Raw genomic sequence first — 24,378 nt, forward strand, 5'->3', positions numbered from 1 at the left:
AGAATATGATGCAGTCTGGAGAGCGGCTAGCTGTCTAATAATGGCTGATGGAATTGTTATTGAAGTCTGGAAGCACCTTTAGTTTCTGCGGTTTGTTTACGGCTAACCTGTACATGAAAAATGAAGAATAAAATGATTTTGATCAAATATGTAAAGCCTAGATCTGGAGAGTTTTCCTGAAGGAATGCCATGTTCACATGATTAGTTTACAGACCGTTGAAAAGTTGAAAATTCTTCCCATTTTTACGGTTTCTGGGTCTGACACATGACAATTTTCTAAAGATAACTCAGTCATGTGACAATAAAATCAGACTGAATTGCAGGCTGTGTTTACACGGAAAGGATAGGAAACGAGTATGGAAAATAATTAGAAAAGTAAATTGTAGATTACCTATAAGTAAGTTTTAGTATTTGGAGTTTCCTTTTTTCCAGTACCGGTAAGAAGTGTCTCATGTGTAGAGGTAATTAACCCTTTGAACCTCCAGTAGTTTCTGCAGTAGTCTACGGTTTGCTTATGGCTGATTTTGATTAAATATTTTCTGCCAGGATTTGGACAGTTTAGCTGGAGGAATGCTGCATTACACAGGATTAATTAACAGACTGTCGCAAAATTTAAAATCCCCAAATTGTTCATGTTTTTGTGGTTTCTGGCTGTGACACATTTTCTAAAGACAACTCAGTCATGTGACAAAAATTGAAGAACTTTTCGACTGAATTGCAGGCTTTGTTTACATGGAATAAAGTGATTTTGATTAAATATTTTCAGCCAAGATTGAGATTATTTTCCCACCATAATGCTGTGTAAAAGATGGGTAGTTCACAGACTGTTGAAAAGCTGAAAATCCTACACATTTTTACAGTTTCTGGCAGTGACAAATGACAATTTTGTAAAGATAACTCACTCGTGACAGAAATTCAGACTGAACTACAGGCTGTGCATATTACTTATAGTAACTTATATTAGGATACTGTTTGTGAAAAAAAAGTTGACTCTTTTTGTAAAACAATTACTCAAAGAAATTAAACTTTCTTTCATTACAACAGAGAAAGTCCCTTTTCATAGTTTCATAGTAATAGTTTTTCTGTTTCTATAAAGGTGCAGGACTTTATTTTGGAATGAAAAATGAGCCCAGAGTGATTAAAAATGTGACTGGAACAAAAACAAAGCCCAGAAACTGCTCGAAGTAATAATGTAATTCTCAATTGTATGTGTTTAAATATGCAATTTAGAAGCAGCTTTACCCAATAAAAAAATCACATAATTACTGATATTTGCTCGTTACAATAGTAACTGGGCCAAAAATACTAAAAGAAAATTATGCTGGGTCTATTAGGTCACCAGAAACATGATTTTGACTAACTCCCTTGACAGATACACACGTGGACAAAATTGTTGGTACCCCTCAGTTAAAGAAGGAAAAACCCACAATTCTCACTGAAATCACTTGAAACTCACAAAAGTAACAATAAATAAAAATTTATTGAAAATTAAATAATCAAAAACAGCCATTACTTTTGAATTGTTGATTAACATAATTATTTAAAAAAACAAACTAATGAAACAGGCCTGGACAAAAATGATGGTACCTCTATAAAAGATTGAAAACTATTTGACCAGAGTGACATGATTAACTCAGGTGTGTCATTTAATTGACATCACAGGTGTTTCCAAACTCATAATCAGTCAGTCTGCCTATTTAAAGGGAGACAAGTAGTCACCCTGCTGTTTGGTGAAAAGGTGTGTACCACACTGAACATGGACAACAGAAAGCGAAGGAGAGAATTGTCCCAGGACATCCGAAAAAAAATTATAGACAAACATCTTAAAGGTAAAGGCTATAAGACCATCTCTAAACAGCTTGAAGTTCCTGTGACAACAGTGGCTCATATTATTCAGAAGTTCAAGACCCACGGGACAGTAGCCAACCTCCCTGGACGTGGCCGCAAGAGGAAAATTGATGACAAATTGAAGAGACGGATCGTTCGAATTGTATCCAAAGAGCCCAGAGCAACCTCCAAAGAAATTAAAGGTGAACTCCAAGGCCAAGGTACATCAGTGTCAGATCGCACCATTCGTCGTTGTTTGAGCCAAAGTGGACTTCATGGGAGACGACCAAGGAGGACACCACTGCTGAAAAAAACTCATAAAAAAGCGAGACTGGAATTTGCAAAAATGCATGTTGACAAGCCACAAAGCTTCTGGGAGAATGTCCTTTGGACAGATGAGACCAAACTGGAGCTTTTTGGTAAGGCACATCAACTCTATGTTCATAGACTCAAAAACCAAGCATACGAAGAAAAGAACACTGTCCCTACGGTGAAACATGGAGGAGGCTCAGTAATGTTTTGGGGCTGCTTTGCTGCATCTGGCACAGGGTGTCTTGAAAGTGTGCAAGGTACGATGGAATCTGAAGACTATCAAGGCATTCTGGAGAGAAATGTGCTGCCTAGTGTCAGAAAGCTTGGTCTCAGTCGCAGGTCATGGGTCTTCCAACAGGACAACCATCCAAAACACACAGCCAAAAGCACCCAAGAATGGCTGAGAGAAAAGCGTTGGACTATTCTAAAGTGGCCTTCTATGAGCCCAGATCTGAATCCCATTGAACATATGTGGAAGGAGCTGAAACATGCCATTTGGAGAAGACACCCATCAAACCTGAGACAACTGGAGCTGTTTGCTCATGAGGAGTGGGCCAAAATACCTGTTGACAGCTGCAGAACGCTCATTGACAAATACAGAAATCGTTTAATTGCAGTGATTGCCTCAAAAGGTTGTGCAACAAAATATTAAGTTATGGGTACCATCATTTTTGTCCAGCCCTATTTCATTAGTTTGTTTTTTTAAATAATTGTGTTAATCAACAATTCAAAAGTGATGGCTGATTTTGATTATTTAATTTTCAATAAATTTTTATTTATTGTTACTTTTGTGAGTTTCAAGTGATTTCAGTGAGAATTGTGGGTTTTTCCTTCTTTAACTGAGGGGTACCAACAATTTTGTCCACGTGTGTATGTGACTATTCAACAGCTCCATTCTCCATTGTGTAGCTCGCTGCTAACTTTGTCTGTTGTTTCATGCTGATTCTCCAGTGTACACTATATTTATTTGACTTATTTTGTCCAATAAAGACAAGTTTAATGAGGGCATTGAGAGCTGTAAAACCAAAACAATGACCCAAAAGAAGCCAAAGCGCTTTGTAGAGCTGAGACGAACCACAAGGCTGGGTGACATAATCATATATAATCCTTAATTATGCATGTGTTGAAGGACACAATCTGAATTTGTACCATTCAATACCATCATTATCTTTCCTCGTCTAAGCGGCATTACCGGCGAATCTAATTACACCAAATCCCACCGCATCAGAGATTCATCGAGGAAACAATTTAATAGCTCTGGAAAGTAAAACACTGCGACATCTGATGGCTTAATTGCAGTTTGATTCATAAGGAGAACCTGGCTTGAGGCGGCAAAACCAATTTAGCTGCCATAATACCCTCTTGTGACGCAGGGAATGTGTTTACTGCACAACAACATTTAAATAGTCTGTCTGCCCGCATCAGGCTGGCGGATGATATCAAGAGAGATGTTTTCATTTTCACAGCTGGTGTTCTCCTGGGCGACACTGGGGATTCATGACTCAAAAAGCAGTATACCAACATCATGCAGCTAAAACAGTCATTAATTTGGCCTGTTTTGGATGAGCCGGGACAACGCTCGCAAGCCGGAAAGTGACCGGTCAAGAGGGTTTCGCAAAAAACCCACTCATCACTGAAGAGCTGCTCATATTCAACGTGGGATTTTTACCTATTGTTTACTAAAAAATAATAATTATACATTCACCAGTGGCAAAATAAAGAGCAGAAAATGGCATGTTGGTCAATTTCTCTCAGAAGAGCAGTCACGCTAATTATGCCCCACATCTTGTTAAATTAAATAACGTGTAATAACCAGGAATCCACAACCCTGAGTCACTGATGAATATGCAGGCTCGGAGAACAAAGCAATGAGTCAGGTGTTGAGAATTGGCCAGCTGAAATGTGATCAGGAGAACGAGAGGGAGGATGAGATTTCTTCAAGTATTACTGGTTTCATATTTTGGGAATAGACGTTGTTTCAATAATTTTCTGTGAAAGGCAGAAAAGCTGCATCAAGTTGTATTTTGTCAGTTTCCACCTGTGCTACACGGATGATAAAATTTTAAAAAGTTGCACAGAGACAAATGACTCACAACAAAGAAGAGCAAAGTAAAGATACCTGAGGTTCATTTGACCATTGGCTAAGCCCCTTCCTCTAACTTACTAACTGTTGCAACCATCAATGCTGTGTTCTAATACTACATTGTGTTAGCTAATGGTGTTGAAAGGCTAAGTGATGATTAGAAAAACCCATGTGCAGTTATGTTAGCACATTAATAAAAGTGGGAGTTTTGAAGGGTAGCGTACTAAAATTACAATTACATTGCTTCCATGTTCACGTTGCCCAGTGTACAAATCTGCATTAAATTCATCTTCACCCAAATTCAAAGCATCTTCTAATGGCAAAATATTAATGAAATTGGACCCAAAATGCCCCACTTGTTTGTAATTCACACTACAACTGACCGTTCCATCTGCGCCTCACATACGAGCTACATTAGCAGCTAGCTATGCTAGCGGCTGTGCACAGAGAAGCTTCTAGTCTCCACTAAGTTGCTGTAATGCAGCTGCTCAGTAAGATGGAAAACCAGAAATTACTTTCGATTGAGTGAAATAAGTGTCATAATGTCAGATTTACTCAAGTTGAAGCCAAGTGATTTTCTATATATGGGTTGTTTTCTTTGAACGGAGCATTGTAAGTGTTGGTATCACAGTTGATCGTGTTCAGGTAAGCTTGAAAAAACAAAATTTGAATAATGATTAGTGATTTCAGTGCATATTCTCAACATAAAATAGAAACATAATTGAAGCCCAGATGCCTCCATTCGCTGATATTTTGCTTATTGATTCACACTACAATTCACTGATGTTCATCAACGCCTCACATGCAGGCTATGACAGATGCTAGCTAAGCTGACTGTGCACAGAGAAGCTTCTAGTCTCCATTCAATTACTGCAGCAACTCACACAGGTCTGAGACCAAAAACTAGTTTAAAAGGATGGAAATAAAACATTTTAATAACAGATTTACCCAGGTTGGAACCTGGTGATTTTATCTGCATAGGTTTTCCTGGTGCAAAGCATTTTAAGTCTCAATATCACAGTTAATCATGTTCATATAACTGTAAGAAGCCAAAATCATGATTGCGATTAATATTAATTTACTTGTGGAGCCCTGCAGCCAATGTTTCTTCATGTCTTTTGTGACTTTTGTTTTTGTTTTTGTATCCTCTTCCTCCCTCATTTTTCTGTGTACATCTGGAGCCTGCATGTCAACAAGCTGTGTCCTGAAAATAATTTATTTAAAAAAAAAAAACAGATTTCTCTTGTAGATAAGCTGTGGAAAATAAGAACCATGTGAGTTTTATTTTTGTATCAAGCAGCAAAAAAAAGTTGATATGCTTCAGCTAAGTCGTCTTACTCTCCCCAACGTGACTAGTAGCAGATGCAGAAACTATTCGTCACGTAGGCCTTGTTTTATGGATTTTTTGTCGTCCATCTCGTGCAAAACTACTGTTTGGCTCTGAGTTCTTCTGCTCTACTTCTACCCGTACAAACTGAAACATTCATTCCCGACTGGCCCAGACAGTGACGCCATCAATCCTGGGAGATGACAAGTTTACGGCCGCCTTGTGTGTTATTGTTACTCTGCTCACTTCAGATTTCCCACATCCGGTCTTTTAGGGTATTTATTAAACCCTGGAAAACAAACAAAAAAAAATGAACTGAGGCCAATGTGGTGACCTGTAATCTGATCTGGAAAGGGACGGAGACGATAAGACGTCTGACATGATATCTTTTGGTTGGATATTTCCACTGGTGCCAACCGGACAGACGTACATATATTTCCTCATAGTGAGAAAAATAGTTTAGGTCTGTTCAGCAGTTCCATGGAGGCTCGGCGCTGGTGGTTTGGGATGCAGACGTGCCCCAGGGAGAGCGTGGTGGTGAAAGGAACTCTGGGAAAGCTCCGAGACTGGGAATAGTATCCTGACCTGTTCGGGAAGTGGTTTGGCTGCTTTTGTAGCTCATTTGTTTGCTTGTTTCTTGCAGTAGGGCTGTCACTTCTCCGTATGTGAAGAAGCAATCCCATACCATAATGCATGCAGAAGAGAAAGTAGAACTAGACAGGCATTTAAAGCTTGTATATGATTTAGAGACGTTCAAAAATGTCGAAATGTGGACAAGCCATTTGCTGCACATCAAGTCCCCTTTCTTTTCCTTACATTTCCAGGCTCTTTCTCTCGACTGCCACTTTATTTTTATGTACTGCAACATCGAATAATAGAAGAATACATGACCTACAAAGACATTTCTCTGTGGATTCCTGTGGCATTTTAGGAACAATAAGAGCATTTCTCTTTTTTTTTCAGATTATTTTTGGTCATTTTTGCCCTTTAATCAAATCAAATCTATTTATCATTTGTCTCATTTATAATTTGGCCAAAAATAAATAAATTATGTTTAAAAAATTCTGAGCTTCTCATTTAGTTCAAATCAACACCTGAATGCTAAAAATTCATTTGAATATTATGTAGAAAAAGGAAAAAATGCAGAAATGTGGGTGAATCATTTGTTCTGCACAGTTTCAGACTTTATTTTTACTGCCACAGTTAAAGAGCAAAAATGACCCAAAAATAATCAGAAAAAATTTTAAAGAATGTCTCCATCTCTCACTTCTTAGAAGATACAATAAAAGAAAGAGAACTGGCTGCTGCTGGCTTCCAACAGATTTAATGCAGCACTTAAGAGTGACTCTGATCTGTCACAAAACAGGTGAATAAATCTATAAGAGCTGCGGAAACCCTGTTTTTCTTTCATTTTCCTTGTAAGCTGCTGCCTCTTCTGTCTGTCCTTTGCTTCACATTATGCCAGTTCTCTAATCGTTCCTTTGTGATAAGTGATTCCGTTGGTGAAGAAGCTTTTCAGACGCACAGAATTAATCCTTGAACTAAGACAAAACCGGCTCTATTTTTCTCCGTTTCCTTTTTAACTGCTGAGTGGATCTGCGAGGAAACCATAAATCAATGATTGAAGATAACTGAAGCGATCTGTGGTCCTGTTTTCGACGTATCTGTTAATGAATAGGGAGGATATTGATTAGAGGTGAGGGGCTGCAGCAAAAATAGTAATTTCATTGTCTTTAGAAGCCGTAATGACTCTTCCAATCTCAAAGCACTTGACAGAACTGGAACAAAAATGTCAGTTCTGTTTTTCAGACTCCTGCTAACGTCGTATTTCAGAGCGTTAGTCCTTTACAAGCACTCGGGGCCACGTTGTGTGTAAATTGTAGCTCTTTGTCTGCCAACAGAGCAGCGGGGCAGCGATCGTGTGCATTTCTTCTGACAGAAATGCAATAAAAAACCCAGAAACGGCTTGTCTGGTTAATGATTCAGCCTTTTTCTATTCACATAAAACATGAGAAATGCACTTTCTTCTCTGAAATAATAATCTCCTGCCAGCAGAGAAACACATTTACAACAGGTCTGATGGCTTGATCAGCACAGCCGAGTAGCACCGTCCAAATCACATCAAACGCTAAAATATTAGCATTTTATTACTGATTGATTTGACTGATTTCCTGCATTCTTCACATTTCTGAGCTCTCACATGCTTATTAAAGTTGGTCATAAAGTTACTGACAACATTAAGTCCAAATACTGCATTAAGTGTCAAATAAACGAGGTTAAGACACATTTTTCATCGATACTGTCCAATAAAAGACAAAAGAAAGCAGCTGTACAAGCTTTTTGAAAAAGATCATTCTGCTTTCTTTGCAGGGAAAGTTCATTGTTTAGATTAATTGACTAATCGGTAAAATAGTCAACAGATTAATCAACAGAAAAAAAGTCTTTAGTGGCAGTTTAAAACTCTCCTTGGAGATTGCTCCCAAACAGAATCTATAGAGAAATGTGTTTCTCAAATCCCGTTGAAACAAAAATTTTTTAGTTGTCCTCAATGCAACCAAGAAGCTATGAGTTTCTCAGCTGTGAAATATCAGTTAAATGGAATGAACTAATGCCATGATTACACAAAAATGAAAATACTGGAGATATGAAATATGTACAGGATGCAGAGCCTCCATTGTAAACACCTCAACACTGTTAGTTCAGAGGGTTGAACCAGGATACTAAAGTAATATACAATGTAATAAGTTCCCATCAGAGTCTAATGCGCAGATGGTAAGTTCAGAGACTTGCCAGTTACATTAAGTTTAGCAGCAGTTTAGAAAAAAGACAACAGCTAAAGTTCCTTTAGAGCTTTCCAGTAGAAATGCAAGAAAATGCCATCGAACAAGTTTGAATAGACCTACAATTTTATTTGTGCTGTGAATTTACCTGAGCAATTTAAAGATTAGGGATTAAAACGCTGCAAAAGAGTATATAAAAATACACATTTACCTGACTAAAATGAACATTCAAGCTAAGATCTTTCAGTACTATTACTTACAAAGATGAACTTAGCTAGAGTTGTATTCTGGTTATTTTCTCCAATTATGGGCAATTAAATATTTTTAAAAATAGCATTCGTGTTAGCTAAGGCTAGCCATCTCCCCAGATACACATCTATTGATATAACTGTCTGAAATTAGCTGTCTAGTTTGCTGTTTTCCTGAAATATGGTGCAATAAATGTAGTTTCACAGAGCTCACACATTACCTAGCAACAACTCTACATTTGTTTCCCACAGTAACAACTTCTTTGATCATTAGTTTTTAATCTACTGCTGTCAGTTCCTTCAGCCTGTTCCAGTCTGACCACCTTATCAGCACAGCTGGCTGTATGACATGACCCAATGTGACATGAACACAATAGCACCAGAACCAGACTGCAGCAGCACAGCGCTGGGAAGCCACTAAACAGACATTTTTGTGGGCGAAGGGAACCAAAGAGCCGTGGGTGTCCGTCTGATGGCCGCAGGGAATCAATAGACGCCGTTCAATGAGTAACACAGCACCGGCTCAGAACAGGGCCATGGGCGCCGCTAATTGCTCCAGCTTTGTTTGCAATTAGTCCAACATTGTGCCGCTAATGTGATCAGGTCACTTTGGATAAAAGCAGCTTTTTGGCAAACACCTCCCGCCGATGATGTGTTTGACGTCAATTTGAAAACTCGGCATCTATCCATCCATCAACTCACAGCGGCCCTGTGAAGTCTGGAGTGCAGAGTTTGATAAAAATCGACTTCCGCTGCTGTATTTGTGCAGAAATACCAAGCTGTGGCAAACCAGTGTGCAGCCTGAGAGTGTGACAAACACAGTCGGCTGGTTTCAGAGGGCGACCGAGTATTGATTTTGCCAACGTGCCAGATCCCAGATATCATATGGCTTCGGTTAGCAGGCAGGAAGTTTCTCAGCCAGGCATATTAAGCCCTGAAGGAGAATAAACACCAACAGCAGCTTCTACCAACCTGATTTACTTTCTAACACGATACAAAAAGTGCTGCGACTCCTCCACTAGCCATGAATAATGGCAAAATCTAAGTATTTCATTAAAAACATATATTATACTATCGTTCAAAAGTTTGGGGTCACTTAGAAATGTCCTTGTTTTTGAAAGAAAAGCACTTTTTCAATGAAGATATATTTAAGTAATCAGAAGTACAGTTTAGACATTGTTAATGTGGTAAATGACTACACTATCTGGAAACAGCTGATTTTTAATAGAATATCTCCATAGGGGTACAGAGGAACATTTCCAGCAACCATCACTCCTGTGTTCTAATGCTACATTGTGTTAGCTAATGGTGTTGAAAGGCTCGTTGATGATCAGAAAACCCTTGTGCAGTTATGTTAGTGCATGAATAAAAGTGTGAGTTTCCATGGAAAACATGAAATTGTCTGGGTGACCCCAAACTTTTGAACTGTAGTGTATGTATTTCATGAAAAAAATTATATTTAGTGTCAGAGTCTCAGGAGTCCCGTCAATCACTTGCTACCCAAACATTAAACGATGAAAAAAAATCTGTAGAAATGTCAGGGCTAACCAAAATTTGCAATCATTCAAGAACTTGAAGAGTCTTTCAAACTGTAAATCCAGACTTTAGCATAAAAGAAAAGTCTGGAAATGTACTGACATTAACTTGCTGAGCCCCAAAACTAAGCAGTGGGTTTGATAAATTGTCAAAATGACATCAGAAAATGTCAAAACAGAAAAAAAAAAAATCATTTTTTATTAATGACATTGCATACAAGAATGAAACATGGGTAGCTCTTAGACTTATCGATACAGCTCTTGTGGGTAAGGTAAAAAATAATGAGAAAAAAAGATCAAGGAGGAGAAGCCGCTTTACACCTGTCACATATTGCTGCTATGGAAACATCATAGCAACTGTTGTGTTGTTGCTCTTTTCGTGCCTCAGTGACAGCTGAGGTCAGAGCCTTTATATTCCTCAGGAACACTTTGAGCTTATTTCTTCAACCCCGGCTTAAATGTTCACTTGGCCTCAACAATGAACCGATTTTAATTTATTGATTCAAGGTGACTGTGAACTCACAAAACACTTTTTTAGTTGTTGTTGCCACAATTCAAGAATTTTTAAAAGAATAAAAAAATCTCATAAATGTCTAGTAGGGTAGAACCATGAAGTGCTTCTACACTTTCCTGGTTGTTATTCAACACCATAACTGGGGAAAAGAACGAGAGATCCTTACTATATTTCACATTTGGTTTAAACTGGTGACACTAATCCTGGATCTCAAAACTCTATGAAGTTTCTGTGCAGCTGAGGTGAAGTGTCGGTAAAATCCAGCACTATATATTCATTTATACCCAGGCAATTTCATGTTTTCCATGAAAACTCACTCTTTTATTCATGTGCTAACATAATTGCACAAGGGTTTTCTGATCATCAATGAGCCTTTCAACACCATTAGCTAACACAATGTAGCATTAGAACACAGGAGTGATGGTTGCTGGAAGTGTTCCTCTGTACCCCTATGGAGATATTCCATTAAAAATCAGCTGTTTCCAGTTAGAATAGTCATTATTTACCACATTAACAATGTCTAGACTGGATTTATCATTCATTTAATGTTATCTTCATTGAAAAAAACGATTTTCTTTCAAAAATAAGACATTTCGAAGTGACCCCAAACTTTTGAACGGTAGTGTAGATATGTACCCAAACATCACTAGCTTGATATTTTTCTATTTTCTATTTTTATAAAAGCCATAATTCAGCTGCACAGTTTTATTCACATGCATTTTATACCTATATTTTCATAATTCTCAACAATTGTGACACTGGCGAAGTTTTATGCAGTTTTCTTGTGATTACTATCTATTTACCTGCGCTTCTTACAGCACATGATGTTTGCAAAGAGCTGAACTTTTGCATGTTCACATTTTTTGTACATAGACTTGTGCTAGCACTTGAAGTTGTGAGAAACAAGATTAATTTCCCAAAAACTCTGTATGTGGAAATGCAAATAAACAAACGTGAAAGTGAATTCAATTTTAGAATGTGTTGCTTCTTAGCAAAATCCATAGTTTAGGGGAAGTTAGTACGTTTCTCACTGGAATTATACACATCAAAATAGTGCTAACTTCTACTTTTCTTTAGAATATATACTTATTGTTTTTACAAGTGTCTTTTAGTCAGGCCTTCTCTGCATATTTGAGTGTAGACTGACGTGGATGTAAACTACGACTTGACTCGTTTGTGGAGGGATACATCCAGAAGTAATCCTTTCTGAGCAGCACTGTGATCAGCTTTCTGTGATCAGCTTTCTGTGATGTGGTCGTCCTGGTGATAGAGTGCACGTTGTTCCCTTTGCAATCCTTCACTGAATCTGGCCCACAATGTCCATATTGACGCACGCTAACAAAGGCTCCTCTCTGCTATGTGTACATTTCTTTCCAGTGGCAGTGAAAAGCCGCAGATACAGTTACCTCTAATGAGGAAAGGACTTCACACCCCATTGGCCGTTCTGTCTACCTGGAATCCAGGCCGCTGTGGGCAGAAACACCACACTAAATAACCTCAGTGGGAAATTCGGGGCCATCAAGGAAGCAAACGTGCCCGCAGAGGAAACATCCACATCAGTCTGTTTTCTGAACAGCAGGACAAATTATGTGCTGCTGTTCTGCTTGTAGCCAATAATTGAAAGTAGCATGACACATGCTTCCTTTGCCTGAAAACACATGAAGTGTGTTAGGGAAGAAAGGGCGGATGAGGTTTACTGAGGAACAAAAGCAACAAGATGCCGTTAATAAAAAAAAAATAAAAAAAATCTGCTCCATATGTGCTAGTGTTGTTTGCACAAAGTCAGTCAGCAACCTCCATCCTGAGCTCAGAGTCTGGATGTGACTTCTTTAGGAGCGTGATAAAAATGACAGAGACACTGCAGCCAACATAATCGGGTTTCTTCCCTTTCCTTGTAGTGGTTTATTAGAAAACAGGCCTGGTTAAGACAGATGTTTTTCCACAGTTCAAAGGCGACTTTCAAAGGCAAAACTATTTCCCCTATTGTCTGTTTCCCACAGCAGCAGCTCAGAGGGTTGACATGAGGACACAGATACTCGCCTGGACTCAAGAGGGCCACTCAGATTTCCCTTTGGAAACCGCTCAGGCACATGACAGCTCCAGCAGAGAGGGTGATTGACAGTACGACCACTGGGCTGCAGTGGCATCAATTTTTTATACCTCAACAATTCCCTGTGTTATACACTGTAGGACTTAGGAAAAAAAATGCATTGAAGCACACACTCACCAGCCACTTTACTAGGTACTGTTCAGTTGTTTAATACAAATAGGTCATCAGCCAATCATATGGCTGCAACTCGGTGCATTCAGGCATGTAGACATGGTCAAGACAACTTGCTGAAGTTCATAGCGAGCATCAGAATAGGGAAGAAAAGGGATTTAAGTGACTTTGAACTTGCTGGTGCCGGACAGGCTGGTCTGAGTATTTCAGAAACTGCTGATCTACTCGTATTCTCATGAACAACCATCTCTAGGGTTTACAGAGAACGGTCTGAAAAAGAGAAAATATCCACTGGGCTGCAGCTGTGTGGATGAAAATGCCTTGCTGATGTGAGAGGTCAGAGGAGAATGGGCAGACTGGTTGGAGATGATAGAAAGACAACAGTAACTGAAATAACCACTGGTCACAACCAACCAACTAATCAGCTGTGACTTTGGGTTTCGATAGGAAAACCAACAGTTCTAAGCTAACAATTGAATCATTCTACATGTCAAGTTTAAACATTTGCCAAAAATAAATCCGTTACTGTGACCAGATTTTGTAAAAAATGAAAATTCTGCATTCCTTGGCACGGACTGAAAGCCATTACTTGACTTGGCAGCAAGCAACAGTTCTATGTCCAAAATTCAGGGACTTTTGTGTTTCACTGTGAACTGTTGCAGATTAATTAAAATTAGAAGTAGTTTGATATCTACAGCATACAGAGTCACCGTTTCTTTACAGTACTGGACACACCTGTGGGCACATAACATCAGTTTTTGTGAAACAAATAGTTAAAGACATAAAATTTTCAATTTTCTGTTTGAAAGACTTACACCTTTCTACAATTCTACAATTTCATTTAGCAGACGCTTTTGTCCAAAGCGACGTACAACACAAGCAAGAATTCAGACATAAGGAAAACCTGTAGTAAGTGCAAAAAGTGCTTCAAGTGCGATTGGTCAAAGGTGTTGCCATCAAGTTGCACCTTTATAGCATTGTTATGCAGTATAAGATATGTTTGATTTTTCTCTCCTTCCCTGTTTCCATAGAACCACAGGACTTGATACTGCAGTGAAAAATGAGCTCACAGTGAATAATAATGTGAGAGCAGCAAAAAAACGCTCAGAGACTGCTTGGAGTTTAGAGGGTTAAATAGTGGTAGAAGCATGTTTTCCACTGTATCTTTGTATAAAGAAAACTGACATAATACAGTATTCCACATTCCTTTATAGGATTACTTTTGCTCTTTCCTAAAACAACATTATTTTCAGTGGTACCTTGCCTACTTGATGTTGCAGCGTTTAGACTAAAAAGCCCATTTTACGTTTGTGTGCACTGGTAGTTTAACTGTCACAAAGAGGATAAGACTGTTTGGTTTGATAGCTGTGTAATTCCATCTGAACAGACATCAACATTTCCGTGCAGCAGATTACTTGTTGACGGTAAACCATTAGAAGGGTGACTCACTGTCTCACTGGGATGTTGTTTTGTCTTCGAGGACGGTTGCTGCTATAAAGGGCAGACTAACTATCCCATATAAGAAGTAAGACGGTGTTTCTTCCTGAAGGCAGTTTGAACGCCTTGATCATCTGGAACTGCTCAAATAGGTATTAGCATTTAGATGAAAAGTGCATTAAAGCGGTTTCCTAAGGCCTCTTGGTGGGTTGTCCACAGCTGATTAGCTATTGATTCAGACATGTCAGACAATGTTCACATTAGGGCTGCAGCCTTTTACAATCAGCACTATTATGAACCAGGCAGTTTATTTTCCAGGTTGCTAAATCAACATAATGTGTTGTATAACAAAATCATGCCCTTCATACATTGAGACTAAACACAGAAAATAAAACTGCCAGCCTGCTCAGTTTCTCCTATTCTGTTTTCATAGAATAAACACGTTTTTTTCTGACTTTCTTTGCAGCTTTGGTGGTGAGATTTCTGACCAGACGCTTCATCTGGGAGTATGACCCAACACTTGGTAAGACCAGCAGAACAAATACTTCGTCCTACTACTGCCACTGATCGTACAACTGTTTTTCTCTGACTGCTAAGGATGCCACTACTTATATATATATATATTATATCTTTACACGCTTGCTCTGTTTTTTAATTTACTCCTGTCACATTTTTACTCTGTACGGGTTTATTTTCCCTCAAATATGTATTGATGTATGGAGTCACAGGAGTGCCAAATCAAAATATAAATAAATAAATAAATAAATGTGGAAATATAAAGAGAAATAAATAAATAAATAAATAAATGTGGAAATATAAAGAGAAATAAATAAAAAATAAATGTGGAAATATAAAGAGAAATAAATAAATAAATAAACGTGGAAATATAAAGAGAAATAAATAAATAAATAGGAAAATTTTATCTTTGCTTTTACCTTTTCTGTTTTTTCCCTTTATTTATTTATTTATTTATTTCTCTTTATATTTCCACATTTATTTATTTATTTCTCTTTATATTTCCACATTTATTTATTTATTTATTTATATTTTGATTTGGCACTCCTGTGACTCCATATTGAAGAAGCACAACTACGGCTAGAAATCGACAGAACTTAAAAATTAATGGCTTCTCCACAATATAACTAATTATAGTGACATACATGATTTAAAAAAAATGAAAGCTAAATTTCTTAGATTATTTATTTTACAAAATCTGAAAACCAGAGAATCAACATGTATGACATTTTCCAAGTGCCTTCAGATGTTACCACTACTGGGAAATAAAACAATGTGACACTATTTATACATATATATATATATATATATATATATATATATATATATATTAAAGATATTTCACCTCTCACAGTGTTATTTTGTTTTCTTACTTGTTACACTGCCTGCAGTTCAGTCGAAAATTCCCATAATTTTAGTCATGTGACTATCGGCTGCAGCCAAGTCACTCATGGCTTCATATTTGCACCAAAAAGCATAGAATTGCGAGTTTTTTACAGAATTTGATTAATGCAAATAGTTTATTTTTGACAAGCTGTTAAATGTGACATGCAGAGTGAAGCAATTTTGATTAAACATTTGGTTTCCGGATGAAGCCGATCGTCACACAAGTTCAAAAACCTTGAAAAGTTGAAAATATGATGATTCTTTCTATTTGTGCAGCTTCTGGCTCTGATAATTTGTGTAATCTGCCATTTTTTAAATAAATGTAACAAAGTCGCCAGAAGGTTTCAGGGTTCAGAAGGTTAATGATTCATTAATTAGCCTCTGTGACGAGGCAAGATTTGCTCATTTTGAATGCAAAACTGGAAGTGACACAACCTCATTTAATGCAAAAAAAGGCCTTTCTTTTTCTCTAACCGAAGCATAATATAGACGCGGCCTTTTTAACACGGTGACGCCGGTTGAACCAACTCTTTACACTGTAATTACAGGACACAAAGGCATCATGCTTCCTCGGTGAGGTGCCTTTCATTTCCTGGCAGCACATGGCAGGTCAGAGTCTCTGGATTGGTCATATAATGATCTTCTAAATGGCACATCTGCTTTTGGTGACGTGAGATGCAGCAGAGTGCACACACTATTTATCATGTCTAATTAAGTCTTCACATAACAGCATGACGATCGCAGCCTTATGTCCTCTGTGTCCCCTCTCAATACATGGAGATCACTGAGATATTGCTGCTTTTTATTAAAATTTAGCATAAATTAAAGAACTCAGGTGCCTTTAAACATTAGAAGTGGTAGCGTAATATGGGTTTGCTGTATAAACTCCAAGTGGTGCAAGTGGTTTAGAAATCAACAAAAGCGCGACAGCTGCCTCTTTGGTTACCACAAGAATCGCTGTTACAACTACAAAAAGCACAGATTGATGTCCATAATGGGGAAAAAGCAGCATCATCAGAGGGTTTTTGTGACCAAACAGACTGAAATTACCAAAGAAGTAGCCGACCCATAATTTAAACACAATTATGGGCATGTCAAAAGTAAAGGCAGACTGCTGGTATAAAAAACACAATATTACCGCTGCATCATTCTCAATATGCCTCTCAGTGGTGACGGCTCACCATTCATCCTCCTTTATTATCTACCTATTTATTTGCATCAGGTTTAGAAACGGGCTCGGTTGTTGTTTCAGGCAATGGAGACCCACTGATGTGCAGGCCTGCTGGGAGATGGATTCTCATCAGCTCAGGGCTCGGAAATCACATATCATGTAGAATTTCATTTTAACAAAGGAGCGTGCCAGCTGATTAAGATGATCAGCACAGACTCGAGCAGAGGTGTGTAAATGTGCCAGTTTGAAAAATGAAAAACAAAAATGCCATGGAGTGGAGCCACTGTTTCTAAATTATCTCTAACCTACGTCGGCATTTCTGAGCTGGAAATTCTTGCTTTTTGTTGGCAGACGTCAGTATACATTAATATATTTACAATAAGCTGATAAAGAGCAGACCCAGATCAGCTGTTATTAAGACCTGTAGGACTGCCACTACTGTTGTTCACATCATTTCACCAATCAGTCAATTCGTCTAAATTACCATTTCATTAAGGATTATTTTATTCTGACAAACTGCAAGTCATTGTGTTATGCAGAACAGCTGACAAGTGCGAAAATACTGTGAAGTCTGAAATGATAAAAATAAAATAGCAAAAACAAAAATAAGTCTTATTATTTAAGCAAAATTCACCATCAGACCTTCAACAAAGTCAAAAAGTTCAGTCTGTATAATAAAAGTGCAACTCAGATAAGATGGGTTTGTTCCCCTGACGGCTTGCAGTATCATTCAAAGGGGTCTTAATAAGCTGCAAGTTCATACTTGTTACGCTGTCTGACAAAAGAAACAAAAAATATATGTCAATGATAACAGTGTTTTTGGGAAGGTGGCTGTCTTTAAATACATTATTCGTGAGCACAGAGAGCAGGAGAGAAGTTAAATGAAAAAAGGCTTCACGTTAAGTGCCTCTAGTGTTTCTATTTCGGTGAGGTAGATTGTCGTCAAAATTCTGCAGTTTAAAAACTAACATTTTTCTCTTGGACAATTTGAAATACTTCAATTTTTTCAAAGCTTTGAAACTTTGGAAACATTTAGTCTGAATTGAGTCAGACTTTGCTCAAACATCTGGCGTCATGCCGTAACAATTACACAGTGACACTGAAAAAAACATGCACCAATTAAAAATATTTATGTCAAGTGGAGCTAAGAGAACAAATTTACATTTTCTCTCACTTATAAATGGCAGCTACTCCAAATCTCACCTCACATTTTGCTCCAGGGAAGGAAAATGTGCTGAAAACATAATTACCGCCTTATATAATCTTTACTTGTCACTCACCTATCAATGAAGTGTGATATTCATTGTACCTGTATCACAAAGAATAATGCATCACAAATAAACCTAACATTGTGGGAAGGTGATTGTTGCGCTTGCATAAAGTCCATCTGCTGACGTATGTTCTTGGCAGATCCTGCGAGCGTGTCATCCCGTAAAAACAAGATGACCAGTTGGATCTCTTTCCTGTGGCACTACAGAGAACAGGCGCCGTTCAGGATACAGATGGCCACAATATTGCAGCAGTTCTGTCTCTGCAAACCATCCAGTTACAGAATCTAATCTCCCTCGACTCACACAAATGCACTTTGTGCTGCTTGTATCACATAATGCAGAGGGAGTCTTTGTGTGAACATTTTGGTGATGAAAAGTGCTTTTAAACATGTGCAAGCAAAAACATTTATCTCTGATTTATAGTAACAGTGTATGGAAACATGCATGTGGAGCCATGTGAAAAAAAAAGAAGATTTTTTCCAACTGTAGCACACAAAAACAGTGAAAATATGGTAGCAAGTTGTAAAGGTAAGTTTAAAAAAAAAAGTGAAAAATAAGAAAATAATCGAAAACATCTGTACCTTTAATTAATGTAGTTTACCAGATCTTAATTAATTTAGGAAAACAGGGAAAATCTGTAAAATAACTAAAAAATGCTGATTTTAATTTTCTAATATTAAAATTAATGTACAATATTTTTTCTTTCAATAACTGCATTTTTCTGTAAAATAATATTTCTTGCTCATTTATATACAATAAAATGAGTGTAATTTTATGGTCAAATGATGTGAAGAATTAATTGCCATTCACATAAAAAAGATTTTTTATGTAGACATTATGTGCAGTTCTGTCCTGATTTTTTATGTTTAAAATGTAATTTAATACAAAAAACCCCCAACAAAAACACCGGGAAAATCTTTGAAGTAACCGATAAACTTATTTGTCATTTTTTATTTCTTAATATACATCCATTTTCTTTCAGATATCGGCTAATATCTGGAAAACAACAATGTTTTTTGCACATTTATTTGAATACGGTAAAAACTGGGCAATTTTATTTAATATTACCGTTTATTTAAAAAAAAATCTATATTTGATATAGACATTATTTGCAGTTCTGGTCTGATTTTTTTATGTCTAAAATGTAAATTAATACAAAAAACAAAACAAAAAAAGACAGGGAGAATCTTTAAAGCAACTGTTAAACTTGTTTATCACTAAAATTCCAACAAAATATGGAAATCCTGTAAAATAATCATTCCGGCAGTTACCAATAAAAACTGCTTAAAACTGATACATTTACACATTTGTATTTAGTGTGAGCTGACAGTTTCTTTTTCTGTCATGTCCAGAACATTAGGCTGAACTGCAGGCTGTGCTGAGACAGAACTGAAAAAAAACGAGCAGGGAGGCCAATTCAAAAGACTGAGAGCAAAATAAAACATAATTGATGAATAAAATAAACGCAGCACGGCTCAAAAACAGTTGGATACATTCAGCATGGTGAAGCGTCTTTATAGAGCTGATGTGTGGAGTAGAAAGAAAAAATTAAATAGCTAAATATCTATTGTATGTACAGTCTCCATTTTTCCAGTATGGGTGAATGTTTTTTGTCTAATTATGATTATGATTTGTCTAAGAAACTCCACCTTTGTATTTATGATTCATGTCATTCTGCACAGAAGACATTTCTAAATTCCTTCTGACTGGGTTTTAGATTTTCCTGCTTTGTCTCATTCTGAGACCTTTACAGAGCTGGCGGGGCCGGTTAAATCATGCCAGTCCTCCCTTGTCAAAGCATTTAGCAACAGATTCACTGATGGTGGACAGAGTGGGCGCTGGTGCAGCTGAGGGACTGATGCCTCCTGAAATAAACTGTCCCAGAAGATGCAGTATTAGACTCTGGTTCTCCTGCCTCCAGTCAGACATCTGTTACAGCTGCTGCCTCCGGTTCTCCGTGACATTTCATTTACGTCACAGTTTTTCCCCAGGAGAAGCGAACACACCTGAGACACAGCAGGGTGGTCGAGCAGGACCTGCCATCCTTAACTCTCTCGTCACTGAGAGTGTGAACATCTGTCTGACGGGTTTCCTGAATCACTGCTGGCTTCACCTTTTGAACTTGTCACTAAAGGAATCACAATAGGTTAATGTCAGTCTGGTGAGGTAGTATTTATGACCAGGGCTGAAAATGTTATGAAGAAATGCTTAATGTCACTTTATATTGATGAATATTTATAATTTTATACAATTTTTTAAAATAAGGATGAGGAGAAAGAAGTTTATATTTAACATAAACACCTTATCCCAGACAGTTTTTTCTCCTGTCACATTATTACCCATTTTTCACTGCATTTTAAAACCATACACCTCTATGGAAACAGCACAACCATGACTAGAAGTTCAAAGTACTCAGAATGTCTTCTCATGGCCTCCTAGTTGCACCAAGGGCAGCAGAATTCATTATATCATTTTTACATAATGTTGTGTAAACTATTTTTGTGAATTTTTTAAAATGTTGTAAGAAAATATCACAATGTTTAAGTTATATTTAGTTAAATTTTGCTACAGAGTATTGTGTTGCAGATCAGTACATCATTGACCATCAGAAGTATTAGTCTTTTTTTCCCGTTTTTACACTTTCTCTCTGCATAAACACAGCCTGCAGTTCAGCTGAAAAGTCTCCAAATTCTGACTGTTGGTCAGAGTTGAGTCACTAATGGCCTCTCAGTGGCCCCAAGAAGCAAATAACTTTTAGTTTTTTACAAAATCTTGTTACAACATTACTAAATAAGCCATGCAAAATAAAGTGTTTTTGATCAAATATCCCACTATTTAGCTTAGACTTGGTTGTTTTTCCAGCTTAGACTTGGTTGTTTTTCCAGCTGAAACCAAAGTCTGTTCCACCACAGATCCAATCCAATCCTGTTTTTATAGTTACTGACTCTAATAAATGGTGTAATTTTTGAAATTTTGAAAAACTAACAAGCCTTTCACACCTGCTGGTGGGTTCAGAGGGTTGAATTAGAGCTTTGAAGGTTCAGGTCACTTCATGGTTAGAACACGTGTAGAACTACTCTACTCCAACACTGATAAACCATCTTGAATTTTGTCCGTCAGCCTTACGAATGCATATAAAAACTTTATATACTTTGTCAGCATTGTGGATATCAGCACTCGTATACAATTACTGCCCTCTACTTTCCATACATGTTTAAATACAGAGGCTACTAGGGAGCGCTGAGGCTAGATGGTTAGATCTTTCATGTACCAGAGTATCGATTAAGTGCTGACATACTATTCCTCGCTTCTTGCACACTTTGCTGCTGTAGTTGGGTTGATAGAACTACCTTTAGTGCCGGTTAGTGCTCTGTATTTTTCTGTAAAGAATTGTATTCCTCCAGCTTTTCTTTTTCTGCTACTGCTGTGATACAACCTACAAACAAGTAATTTTCTTGTTAATTTAAATACTATAAAAATGAAAAACGTGCAGCATCAACGTCATTGTCACAGTACAAAATCCAGTAAAACACCTTTTGACTTGTTACGTTATCAGCCTTATTAAGCCTACAGTTCAATACTGATTAATTTATGAGATAAAAAGATGTTGCTTTACTATCACTTGATACCTGTGTACAACACTAAATACTGAAAAACCAGCAGAAGCCAAAACACTCCTTATATATCAAGGACCAGACCTGAGTAAAACAAGTCAACATAGCTTTTTCTTTTCGTTATGAACCTCATAATAGAAGTAGCAATGGTTAAAACACCACTATGCTTTATTTGCACAGTTTCCACTCCATTTTATAGTATGTGGGAGCATCAACAAGCAATATTCTGTGTAAAACACTATGACAAAAGATAAAATGCACAGTCATTCTGCCGTATGAGCGACGCCTGGTGCACTCTCAGGGTTTAGTCAACCGTGTCGGGCATGATCTTGTTCTTTAATTTAAAAGTCCACGTACATTCAAACATTCGCTGAGAGGTTAATTATGACAGCTGAGGTCCATGTTGGGAGGAAATCACAAGCTTATAATTTTCCTGCTGCACCAGTAAAAGCTATCAAAGCAGACTCGCGGTGTAATGAATAAGCTCTGACGTTAAGAGACAAATGGGAAACGGGGGAGAAAAGGCTTCCAGAACAAGCCTCCTCTTCACCCAACGCTAATAATCAACATGCATTTTAACACTGAACACAAAATGGATTTCTTGACCGAGTGCAACAACCGCACATTAAATCACAAAGTCGAAAAGCTCTGAGAAAGTGCCGCCTTTAACCCTCCGGTGAAAACGACGACAAAATCCAGCAGTAGCCGCCTTCTGAAGAAGGATTTCAGCGGGGTGTTTACACAGATGGGGTTTTTACAAGGGGGCAATCCAGGAAGATAACTCCTGTGTGAGGTGGAACGAAAGGTCATGGTCACAGTTCACACCTGTGTTCCTGTGAAGCTCTTACGCTGTTTTTCAAATCAGCCAGAGGTGAAGTTTGGGTCGTTTCAGGTCGGTGAAGGAGTCATCCGGTAACCAGCAGCTTACGACAGCATGCCGACAAGAAGCTGACGCACTCGGCTCCAAAATATAAGATAATGATTTAATGGAAGAAGCAGCAGGAGAAAACATGCTGTTCTCTTTTCAAACGCAGTATCTTTTTGAGCCGTGCGGAAACAATCGTGTCTTCTGGTTTTAACGTACAACAGAAAATCCCTCACTTTAGACGTGAAGGTGCATCATGAGTGGCTCCTAAAAAACATGGGTTTGCATTAACCCATCAACTATGGTGGTGCATCATCTGGGTAATGACCAGCTAGCTACTAACTAGAGGTGTCAAACCCAGGATTCGTCATGATGCAATGCTTTATCAGTTCACTGAACCACAACACAATTTCGATTTCATTCAGAGGCCTGTGATGGATAAGAGAAACCAAACTAGAACTTTTGCATGTTGTTGGTTTATTTATTACATATTTTTCTGCTGCTGTAACAATGCAAATTTCCCCACTGAGAGATGAACAAAGGCTTGTCGCATTGTATTAACCTAATCATTATCAACTCAAATGAAGTGCGCCTTGACAAAACTTATTCCTGAGCTCCGAAAATACAGGAAAATGAAATCGTCACCATAAAATGAAATGACTCAATGGATGGAGATTGTGGGTAGAAGTCAAGCTGTGTATTTCATGAGGAATTCTCTTCACTTTTCGCACATTACTGTTTCAAAATGTCTTCTTCTACAAGAAACAACAACAACACCTTTTGAGCCAACAATTGGCACACAGAAAATGGCCAAGTTTGACAAAGATTTGGATCATGGTTGGTTTAATCAGTAAATGGTTGTGAAGCTTTGCAAAGAATACTTTCACAACATTTGCTGTAAACCAAAACTTTAAGTTTCTAAGCATGTTAGCGGTACTGCAGGGGCACCATCACTGTATCCTGGGCTTGGTGCTGCCCAGGATGACTGCGAATGGTTGAATCAAATACAAACAAGCCAGAGCTTACAGCAAAATGATCATGGGTGCAATCAGACCATTCTCCAGAGAAGACATAGTGTTGTAGAAATAAGTCTGGCTACACAAGACTGCGCAATTCATTGAGAATAAATGGTTAATCCTTGAACATACTGATCCATGGTACACAAGTTTATATTGTCCAGCATGTACAACACTTGCCATGCTTCTTTTCAAACTAATCAGATTAATATTGAAGAAGCTGTAGTGGAGCTCTAGGATGCATCCTTTCTGCAGGTTCTTTCTCTCCAGCAGCACTGCAAATCATATTTTTAGCATTAAAGATTAGGTAAGAAGCACTGGTTTAGCATAAGAACGATGCACACACAGTAATCATCACCTTATGTGTGAACCTCTGAATATTCAAAAGAACTGTGGGTAGAATTGTATTCACCTCTTCAGTGGTGATGACTTTTTGTAAACACGTTGAAAATCTGCCTACATTCACTGTGATGTGACATTCAGTCACATAAAAAAGCATTTTAATGAGTTCTACTCCCTCGCTGGGTGTCACTAATATCAAATGATGATTCACATTGCATCGCATTCCTAAAAACTAATTAACTCTCTCTTCGTCTTACAGAATCAACATATCGTCACCAAGCCAATATCGATGATGAGGTTGTCACCATGGAGATTCTGGACACTGCAGGGCAGGTGAGACAAACTATCCGAGCCGTCATTGCTCACAGTGAAGCACCTTTTCAAAGACAAACATGAGATAATTGTTGGCGCTAC

General features: G+C 37.8%; 1 protein-coding gene across 2 annotated transcripts in view; it reads left to right on the forward strand.

Moving 5' to 3' along the window:
- Positions 1 to 24,378, forward strand: part of rerg (RAS-like, estrogen-regulated, growth inhibitor) — a 67,530-nt gene that overhangs the window by 36,379 nt on the left and 6,773 nt on the right. For both annotated transcript variants that reach the window (XM_022213132.2, XM_051957524.1), the window contains exons 3-4: positions 14,751 to 14,807; positions 24,224 to 24,297. In XM_022213132.2, coding sequence (XP_022068824.2) covers positions 14,751 to 14,807; positions 24,224 to 24,297 — 131 coding nt within the window. The remainder of the gene's footprint in view (positions 1 to 14,750; positions 14,808 to 24,223; positions 24,298 to 24,378) is intronic.

This window comes from Acanthochromis polyacanthus, chromosome 1, assembly GCF_021347895.1.
Source record: "Acanthochromis polyacanthus isolate Apoly-LR-REF ecotype Palm Island chromosome 1, KAUST_Apoly_ChrSc, whole genome shotgun sequence".
Taxonomy (NCBI): Eukaryota; Metazoa; Chordata; class Actinopteri; family Pomacentridae; genus Acanthochromis; species Acanthochromis polyacanthus.